The 11,142-nt window shown below is 39.3% G+C and overlaps 1 protein-coding gene across 1 annotated transcript in view; it reads right to left on the bottom strand.

Annotated features, from left to right (window-relative positions):
- IGF2BP3 (insulin like growth factor 2 mRNA binding protein 3) overlaps nt 1–11,142 on the bottom strand; it is a gene marked incomplete at its 5' end in the record, with an annotated part of 185,449 nt that overhangs the window by 48,582 nt on the left and 125,725 nt on the right. Inside the window, 2 exons of the mRNA XM_014587132.2 lie at nt 6,226–6,289; nt 6,381–6,432. Coding sequence (XP_014442618.1) covers nt 6,226–6,289; nt 6,381–6,432 — 116 coding nt within the window. The remainder of the gene's footprint in view (nt 1–6,225; nt 6,290–6,380; nt 6,433–11,142) is intronic.

Genomic DNA, 11,142 nt, shown 5'->3' with positions numbered 1-11,142 from the left:
GACCAGCAGTTGGCATAATGGCTGTGTTGCTGGACTCCCATGTAGCCGACCACGGTTCAAGTCCTGGACCCAGCAGCTTAAACTCATACCGGGCGCGTGTGAGTGCATGCCCATGATCCCGAGAGGAGAATGGAGGAGAAGGGATTGTGGCATGGTCATCCCCCCGGGGGGGGTGATTTCTCGCTTTCTGTCTCTCTGTCTTTCTGGCGAGTGTACATGCCCTGTAGCAAAAACCTCTATAAAAAATTAAAAAAATTCCTGCTACTTAACAAAAACCAGTATCAGAAATAAGAATCCTAAACAAAAGGAAGTTCCTACACACATTCTAAGCAGTTCTTTGTTGCACAGGTCAAATCCTCCAATGAGAAATGTCTGTCAGCACTTTTTTTTTTCTTTTTTGAGAGGTTTTTGCCTCACACTCGCCAGAGAGAAATAGACACAATGAGAGGGAAAGTGAGAAATCAACTCCCACACTGCAATCCTTTCTCCTTCATACTCCCTCATCCCTGATCTTGGGAGCACACACACATCCCCAGAGTGATTTTCAAGCCGCCAGGTCCGGGAACCAGTCATGAGGGAGTCCAGTGATGTAATAAGCACTATGCTATCTGCTGGTCCTCTGCATGTATTTTTTTTTTTTCAAATCATCAGAGGGTGTATAGGAAAGCACCCCCAAATGGCCATGACTATTTCTTCATCCCTTTGGGATTTGTGGCACACATGCACTTGTGCCCAGTGGGTTTCTCAAGCTGGGATTGGTGCTGGAGCTCGAACCATATTTGACCATGTGGGAGCTAACTCCTTTAACCACCAGGCTATGAGGTCAGTCCTGTCAGTGATGGTTTTAATCTCAGCATCCCTGGGAGAAGGAAGGAAGTAGATGAGCCAGACATGAGCTGTTCTTGCTCTGAAGAAGTACATTTAGTAAACCCACGGTTCTACGTACTTTGTTGTTATTTAAGAGGTTTTTTTTTTTTGCCTTGCTAGAGAGAGACAGAGTCAAAGACAGTGAGAAGAAAAGTGAGAAAATTACCCTCCAGAGGGATGGCCACACCACAATCCCTTCTCCTCCCGGGATCTCAGACATGCACATATGCACACAGAACATGATTTTCAAGCCACTGGGCCCAGGACTCAAAATGTGGTCAGCCATGTGGGAGTCCAGCGACATAATTCCTATGCCATCTGCTAGCGCCTACAGTTTTATTTTTAACATATTTTAAAACTTTTATTAATGTCATTATATTCAAAATTTAGTATAGTATCAGTTCATTGGAAAAGCCATTATGGATTTTTCTATGTTTTTATAAGCAAAAAATGCATCATGACTTTCCTGACAACCCAGTAATTTGAGACTTAGGTTTAAAACAAATGTAGGTATTTCCTATAATATGTATGCTATTAGCCTTTAATTCTTCTTAGCCACAAGGTGGCAGGAAATTCCAAGGTAAGTCCTATCTTAAAGATAACCATATTTATTGACTTCTCTTAAAAGTGTCATTCATAGAGCTTTAAATAACAAAAGAAGTAAGTACCAATACATTTAAACTAGGTCCCTAACTCCTCAGCATAAGCGGCCAGTCATCATCTGAAATAAATTCACAGCAACAACAAAACTTACTAGAAAAAAAATCCTAATAGTGGCTAACTCTTCAACTCTTACTATCTTCTAGGCATTATCACATCATCATCATCACAGTTTGGAGGCATTATGAACAGCTTCGGAGGCTAAGGACTATAATTATTTCCACTGTATATACATGCAAGGTAAACCATGATAGATTTCTTTTCTTTTCTTTTTTTGGAGAGGTATTTTGCTATAGGGCATGTTCGCTTGCCAGAAAGAAAGAATCAGAGAGACAGAAAGCAAAACATGCCTTCTCTCCTCCATTCTCCTCTTGAGATCTTGGGCACACACGCACATGTGCCAGCGTGAGTTTAAGCCACTGGGTCCAGGACTCGAACTGCGGTTGACTACGTGGGAATCCAGTGACAGCCATTACGCCAACTACGTCCAGACCATGGCAGATTTCTTGATCAAAGCTGTACCTAGAAAAGTATTAGTACTGACTTTTCTAAGCAATTGGAGAATTTGAAGTTGAACTCTGACCCTTTAAGCTCAATTCACATCTTTACATCCCAGATACAAACTTCCAAGTAGCAGATGCTAACAAGAGAAAAGAATCAACTGAGGACTACCTGAAGATTTAAGCTTGGGACCAGCAGTTAGCGTAATGGCTGTCGCTGAATTCCTATGTAGTTGACAGCATTTCAAGTCCCAGACCCAGTGGATTAAACTCAAGCCGGGCGCGTGTGTGTGCGTGCCCAAGATCCCAAGAGGACAATGGAGGAGAAGGAACTGCGGTGCGGCCATCCCCCCTAGGGGATGATTTCTCGCTTTCTGTCTCTCTCTCGCCCTCTGTCTTCTGGGTGAATGCATGTCCCCTATAGCAAAAACTTCTCCCCCCCACCCCCCCCCAAAAAAAAGTGAGCTTTGGTGACCTGTCAAGGAAGACAGAAAGAAATGACACCATCTTGGTTTAGGCAACAGGCTGTCATGCTAGAGAGGCCACAGAGCAGGCTTGCTGGGCTCAGTGGACACATCGTAGATGGACCAGCCCTCTCCATTTCAAGTCACTTCTTTAGATCCAGAGAAGGGATTGCAGTATGGCCATGCCCGAGGAGTGTTGGTGGTGGGGGGAGTGTGTGATCTCTCACTTTCTCTTTTCTCTCCAGGGAATGTACACACCTAACTTTATCTACATTGCTTCCTAATTCTCTTTCAAATTTGGAATTTGGTGGCGGTTGGGAGGGATACACTATTCTTAGAAGGCAACTTGACTTGATCAGAAAGTAAAATTAGGTGGTCTCTCTCCATATACTTTGCTTTCATCACTGGGAAGCATATTCTTCAGGGCAGGGACTGTGTGTTTATTCATTGACCATTTCTGGTCAATAGTTAGTGCTCAATCATTGCTAACTGATTAACTATTATAATAAGGGCTAGAATGACCACTTCCTTAATGAAATGCCTAATTTATTTGTTTAGGTAATCTAATTACCTAAGTAACCTAAATTACTTTTCCCCCCCTCTCTTTGGGAGTAACAGGACCCTGCCAATCTGTAACAACCACTATTGAGAATTGTTAGAGCAACAATGTCTCCACATTCAGCTTGCTGTCACATTAAAATTATTTTCTTTTTCTTTCTTTCTTTCTTTTTTAAAAAGAGATTTTTGCTATAGGGTATGTGCACTCGACAGAAATAGAAGTAAGAAATCACCTCCCGGGGAGATGGCCATGCCTCAGTTCCTTCCTCCTTCATTCTCTTCTCGATATTTTGGGTACCCACATACATGTGCCCAGCTTGAGTTTTCAGTTGCTGCTGCTGGGTCTAGGACTCAAACAGTGGCTGACTATGTGGGAGTCCAGTGACATAACCATTACACCATGTGCTGGTCCCCACATTATTTTTAACAAGGCCAGTAGATGATGTGGTGGTTAAGGAAGTTGGATCCCCACATGGCCAAACTCATGATTTGAGTCCCTGATCTGGCAACTTGAAAACAGTACATGCCCAAAAATCCTGAGTAGAAGGGATTGCAGTATAGCCACGACCCTTCCCCAGGAAGTGTATGGGGGGGATGATCTCTCATTCTCTCTCCAGGGAGTGCGCACACCTATAGAAAGACTTGGAAAAAAATTATTGTCAACAGTTATTCAGCCTTACTAGCCAGTCTACCCTCTCTTTGTTTGTATTCTAGGATACCTTTTTCTTTTTAAACTAGAGAAGATCTAAACATTAATTTTTTTCTCCTATTAAACTCCATCTTACACCTTTTACAAAGCTATGTAGATTATGTCTCTAATATACAAGGGGACTTTGAGTTATGAGAAAATGAAATAAAGCATAAGTTTATTCTTGTGCAAAAAGAAAACTGAAATTCATACATAGTTTTTTTCAGAACATACATGTCCCATGAATTTTGGAAGACCCCCATATATAATTTCCCATTCAACTAAATAAATTAAGCATCTTTGCTGTTTAGCTAGCTTCACAGAAGTTTTCAAATAAGGCAATTAGAACAGACCTCTGGCAATCTCTCTGTATCCTTGTATTTATCTTATCATTCTCCTTACTTTCTATCCACCAGGGACTTGGCTTTTTCCAGACACTCAGTATAGATCTTTGTAAAGAGTAAACCATCTAAGACAAATGTAGCCTCTGCTTTCTTGCTGTCCTTTTATTTTATTCCTCAATCTACTGAGAGTTCTTCTTACAAGATATGGTTAAAAAACAAAATTTGTTTTAAAAATATTATTTGTTTTATAATTCACACTGAAATTTTTATAACACTCAATACCTCAAACATAAACTGTTAAGTTTTTTAAAAAATGAACAAAGAATACAAACTGAAGAAAGAAATAGAAGAATGTCTTCAAACATATTTCACAGACCAGCAGGTGGCATCATGGTTAAGGTACTGGACTCACATGAACGACTGTGGTTCGAGTCCCAGACCTGGCAGCTTGAAACTCATGCCAGATGTGTGTATATGCCCCAAATCCCACAACAGAATGGAAGAGAGGGAACCGTGGTGTACCCATCCCCATGGGAGGAGATTTCTTGCTTTCTGTCTGTTTCTCCAGCGAACGTATGAACCTTATAGCAAAAATATCTCTCTCTCAAAAAAGGAGACAAAATCCTTCAGTCTCACTTCTAAGAAAAATGAGAATTTACGGGCTGAGATACCACCTTCACTGACTAAATTGGCAAAATTTAATAAAGCATTGTGCTGAGGAGTATATGGAGAAACAGACTCTCACACAGTACTGATGGGAATTTAACCTTGTCCAAGTTCTACAAAGGAGAACAAAATTTAAAATGCAATTCTACTTCCAGGAATTTATCCAACAGACAAACTCTCTCACACACGCCAAGTGACATATGCAAAAAGGAATTCACTACAGCATTGCTCATTAATGCAAGAGACAGGAAACAACCTAAATATCCAGTTTGGGCCTAACTAAATTAATTAGTCTTTCCATATCCATACAATCGAATTCCATGCAACTATAAAAATATTCATATATACAAAACATGCAAACGTTATGTTATCAGTTGTATAAAAAGAGAAATGTGCACATATATTTCTCTTCTGTGTGGATGAAGTAACTGGAGAACAATACTGACGGGATGATTTGCACCATGCACATCTTTAGGCCTTTTACACTTTGAACCATGTGATATTACAATTTTAAAATTGAAGTTCCATTTGTATCACACAAATTTTCATCTCCTATCCAGTCTTCTCTTTTCTTTTGCAGTCCCTCCATGAGGAGGAACTGTCTCTGCTAACCTAGCTTAATTCCTACCTTGCCGCTCACTTCACTCTTCCCCTTCAGCGCTCTGTGGCACCCAGTATGGCCCATTCTTTCACCTTTCCCTCTCCGAGGACAGAGTCTGCTCCTGCCTGCACTGTATTTGAGGGAGTCGAGACTGAGACTTCCATAGTTGGCTGGCACTCAGCGCTGTGGTGCCAGGCACTACTGTATTCTTCCACATTCATGTGCAGAGTAGATTTGTCAGAAGCAGTATTTGTAAGGTCCCCGTTTTCTCTCTCTAGTATTTCAGTCAGTTCCTTAGTCATCTAAAGCCTACATAATTGTCTTTTCTAGGGTAAATTATTTGATCTGTGAAGTTCTGCCTGTCACTTGCATTAAAATATATTTTTCCCATAAATCTAAAAGCAAATTGCATTGATCCAAAGTCTGCACTCCTAAATGACAATGGTAATCATCAAAGAAATCAGTGAGCAAAAAACTTAACACAGAATCCTCCTATTAACTGTGTAATGCAGAATCAACTTACCAGCTTTGGATAAAAGAGCAATAATATTATATGGGTCATACTGTAAGAGGGGAAAAAAAAGACTTTCTGTAATTTGGCAACAATACCCAGACCACCAGGATGCAATTTAGCTCCATGCTATTGCAGATCAGCTATTTCTGGCATTAAATATGGACTGAAAATGTAACAGAACCTTTACCAATGCCGACTGAGAGATGGTCAAATTTAAAAAGAAACACAACTATGGGGCAAACTGTACAAAATAGTTTCTTTCTGCTACCACCATCCCTTTTCCAATCGAGCCATTCACAGTAATGTAATTTACTGGACTTAACCTAGTTGGTACCAATAGATAGAAAGGTTCAAACTGCTTACTGTCTAGCTTGGTCCTTACTGGAATAGGTTACATTTACCACTGCAGTTTCCGAGTCAGTGTTCACTGGAGGAAGAGAAAAAGGAAGAGAATAAAAGTTAGTTTCTTTCTATTTCCTTCCTTTTACAAATTTGAAAGCAATTCAGAAGACGTGTACCTTGCTCACAGCTCTCCACCACTCCATACTGGACTAGTAAACTATCCAGCACCTATCAGGAGGGGGGAGAGAAAATTATAAATTTTGAGTTTCCCAAGTTATTAGCAAGGGTAGAAATATATATTTTTTAAATCATTAATTAACTGCAATGGACAAGAGTCAAAAAATGAACTAGGGCTTTGGACAACATAACTAAAAGAAGGACAAAGCACACTCGATAGGCTTGTGTCTCCTACCATCACTGAACCCCTGAGAATTTAACATCATTCATTATGACTAACCAGGAAGTAAGGAAGGGTAACCCAGCAAAGCGCTCCAAAGCCACAGCTGCATGTTTCATGAGGCTGAAGGCTAAAAGAGCATACATTTCTCATGCAGACATGATCACACCACATACTCCCCCCTTGTCACAAGACAGGGATTCCAGTTAAGAAACTAAAAATTTAAGATGTTTCATTACAAAGAACTTCTTTTTAAAGCTCTAATGGGTGTAACAGAATAGACAACTCTCATGGCAGACTAGACAAAAAAGAAAAAAAAAAAGCTGCTGGTAACTGGTATTCTACCTGAACTCTTTTTATTTATTTTTTCAGAGAGATTTTTGCTATAGGGCACATGCACTCATCAGAAACACAGACAGAGAGCAAGTGAGAAATCACCATTCAGGCAGGATGGTCATGCCACAATCTCTTCTCCATTCTCCTCTCAGGATTTAGGACACATGCGCCCAGTTTGAGTTTCAAGCCAACGGATCTGGGACCTGAACCATGGTCAACTATGTAGGAGTCCAGCACCTTAACTACTATATCACCTGCTGGCTGCCTACCTGAACTCTTAAAGACCGACATACGTAATTATAAACATGTGGTCAGTATAGAGTGTAAAGTGAAGGGAACGTTTCTAAATCTATAGGGAGATAGGGAAATGAATGATCTGAAACTATGTTTTCACCATCTTCCTGTAGTTACTGTATCATGTACGTTATTCTAATGAAGAGGCTGTTAAACAGTAACTGTAATTTTATTACAGTATAAGAGACAGGTGGATGTCTATCAGTATAAACCAAATTTAGCCATCCTTAGCTTCCACTAGCTATAACAAATTTTTCTTTAAAAGATAAACAAAATAAGTTTCTATAAATGTACAGTGAACCATTTACTCATCAATTAATTGTAAAATAGGAAGTGTAGTCCCTTGAAAATGTTTTCTGGAATCCTGAGATGGCTACTGAACTTGAGTTGTGAAATACTGCTTTCAGGGACTAAAAATGAAGATATTCTGCTGAGACTTCTCGCTCTAGGTTCATTTCTAGAGGGTAGGGCTACCTGTGTATCCTTCTCTTCGTCTTTCAGTCTCCGTCTCTCTGTGTCTCTCCCTGTGTCTTCTAATTTAAGAAGACACAGGGAAAAAAAAAACATTTTTTTTAAGGTAAAGTATTCTCTGGGCTTTCAAGCCTCTCCTTTATTGTGCTAATTTGTGCCTTCCCCCCTCCCATTTAGAAAAGGCATAAACCCAGGCCCAACCTGAGAGGCTACTGAACTTGAGCTGTGAAATACTGCTTTCCGTGCAGAGTGCAGTTTTCATTTTTTTCTCTTTTAAAATTAAAATATAAATTTTAATGTCTTTTTTTTTCCTTTCTTCCTTTTTCTTTTCTTTTTTTCTTCTTTCCTTTTCTCTAATTCTTTCCCTTTTTCCTTTAACTTCATTCCTTGGCTGCCCAGCCAACACATCTAGACAGGTCAAAGTGAACAGTATCCAAACATCAGAATACCATTAGGGTTAGAATAGTCCTCTATTCCCACTGAATCTAATGCACAAAGAGTGAACAATAGAATGGATGACAGACTGCAGATTGGCTCTAAATGCTCAGATTGAACTTCAAAATTTAGGAAGAAACACAATCCATCAAATGACTAAGATCACAGCAGAGTCACAAGAAATATGAGAAAGCAAAAAAATATTTCTCCTCTAAGGGAAAAGAATAACTCCTCTTCCTCCTCAGATAGTACAATAGAACTCACAGAAATGTCAGACAAATAATTTAGAATATTCATAATGACAAAGCTAACAGAGATGGAAGAGAAGAGAGACAAGGAACTCCAGAAGAGGCAGGAGAAAGGAGCCAATGAGTTCCAGGAGGTGAGGAAGTTCTTGCAAGATCTGAAAGAAAAAAATTCACCATAAAAAAAAGAATCAGATAGAATAGAACTGTTAGAGATGAAGGCTATAATACAGGAAGTCAAAAACTCCCTTGAAAGTGTTAAAAGCAGACTAGATAATACAAAAAAATTAAATCTCAGATGTAGAAGATAGAATCACTGGCCTAGAAAACTCTACCATGAAGGCCAAGAAAATGGTAAAAAAAATTAGAATAATACATAAGAAATATGAGACACCATCAAATGTCCAAACATCCAGATAACTGGCATCTCAGAAGGCAAAGAGACTCATAAGAGCATTGATAATCTATTCCATAAAATCCTGGAAGAAAACTTTCCAAACCAAGAGAGGCATTCAAAGATCCAGACTCAAGAAATACAAAGGATCCCAAATAGAATCAACCCAAGAAGATCTTCTCTAAGACACATTATAGCCAGATTGACCAAAACCACAAAGACAAGATACTAAGATTGGTGAGAGAGAAACATCAAGTTACTTACAAAGGATATTCCATCAGGCTCACAGTGGACCTCTCATCAGAAACAATGCAAGCAAGGAAAGAATGGGAAAATATATTCAAAGTGTTAAAGGAAAAGCAATATCAACTAAGAATACTGCCCCAGCAAGGTTCTCCTTCATATGGGAAGAAAAGACAAGGGCATTCTCAGATAAACAAAACCAACACTAGACCAGCTCTCTAAGAAGTTCTGAAGGGAGTGCTATACCAGGAGAACTAAATATGGACACACGGAAATAAGAGTTGAAAAACAACCAAAAGGGACCAGCAGTTAGCGTAATGGCTATGTCGCTGGATTCCCATGTAGTTGACCGTGGTTTGCGTCCAGGCATCCAGGACCTGGTGGCTTGAAACTCACGTTGGACGTGTGTGTGCGTGCCCAAGATCCCGAGAGGAGAATGGAGGAGAAGGGACTGCAGCGTGGCCATCTCCCCCTGGGGGCGGGGGGGGGTGTGATTTCTTGCTTTCTGTCTCTCTGTCTCTGTCTGTCTGGCGACCGCACACACCCTATAGCAAAAACCTCTCCAAAAAAACTAAAAAAAAAAACTAAAAAAAAACTAAAATAAAGAAATGGTCAACTTAATGGCAGTGACAAGTCTGAAGTTGAATGTTATATCCCAGAATTTAATTGGTAAGCTCGGACCACAACAGAAGACAGATTAAGTACATGAGACTGAACTGGTAAAATAGAATCTTATGACTTTTGACTAAAGCATTGCTGCTTTTCTTCTAGGCTTTGTTTTCGGATCTAAGGATTTTTGTCTTGGCTTAAGTGGCCGATAGGTTCATGTACCTAGTATTTGAAAAGAATCCTAATCAGTTTCCTGGCTTTAAGTTTTAAGCAAAGCTTTCTTAGCATTTCTTTGATTTTGATTGATTAAAGTTAAAACTGTTTTTCTTGAAATTAAAACATATATTCAAAATACCTATTTAATGACCGCAGTAAGCTATATAGCATCAGGTAGGTGCTACTTTATAGTATATTCATTCTACTCAGAGTTTCATGCCTAAAGTCATACATGTATTCACAAATATGTATATATCAATTGACCTTGCTATTAAAAGTAGATTATTTAAGATAATCTGTCAATCAATAAAATGTGGGGGGAAAAAAAGAATGGAAAGTAACTGAAGACACCAGAGATAGAAGAATGGGAAATGGTAGAGGGTGAGAAATAGGGGGGAAAATATATATACGTGTATATTTGTGAAACTAGAAATGGAAAATTATCAACCATAACATTTATAATGAAGTCACTATGCAGTATATTCTGGATGGGAAATCACATTTTGTATGCTGTGACTATGCCCAGTGAATGAATGTAAAATTAATTAACTAAAAAGAAAAAGAAAAATCAGTCTTATCTAACAGCACTGAAAACTTTTCTTCAACCATTATGTCCTGATAATCTGTGAGAAATAAGATATCAGAGAAGGCCAGTCATTAAACTATTTTTTTCTGTTGGTCAGATATTCATCATGCAATATATAACACAACACATAACCTCTAATTACTCCTGTTTTATTAAACCAGCTCTATGGAGACAGATATGATGTTGCCCGATCAATAAGTCCTGGACAAACTGTATGTTGGAAACTGTGAAGATCTTCATTTACTGGGACCAGCAGTTAGCATAATGGCTATGTCGCTGAACTCCCATGTAGTTGACTGCGGTTCAAGTCCTGGACCTGGTGGCTTAAACTCACGCTGGGTTTGTGTGCATGTGTGCCCAAGATCCTGAGAGGACAATGGAGGAGAAGGGATTGTGGCATGGCCATCCCCCCTGAGGGGTGATTTTTCACTTTCTATCTCTCTGTCTCTCTCTCTGTCTCTCTGGCGAGTGCACACGCCCTGTAGCAAAAACCTCTCAAAAAAAAAAAAATCTTCATTTATTAAACTACATTTTCTCTTATCTGAAGCCACCTTATTTACTTAACTCATGTGAACTTTCAAAACATTTCATCTGTATGAGCACTCTTCTTATAAATTAAATTGGATAGAATTCCTTTTTTTTTTTTTTTTTTTGGGGGGGTTTTTCGCTTTAGGGCGCGTGCACTCGCCAGACAGACAGAGACAGAGAGACA

The sequence above is a fragment of the Tupaia chinensis genome, unplaced genomic scaffold (assembly GCF_000334495.1).
Source record: "Tupaia chinensis unplaced genomic scaffold, TupChi_1.0 Scaffold000184_1, whole genome shotgun sequence".
NCBI lineage: Eukaryota > Metazoa > Chordata > Mammalia > Scandentia > Tupaiidae > Tupaia > Tupaia belangeri.
Note: the sequence above shows the minus strand (reverse complement) of the source record. Positions and strands in the feature narration are given on the sequence as shown.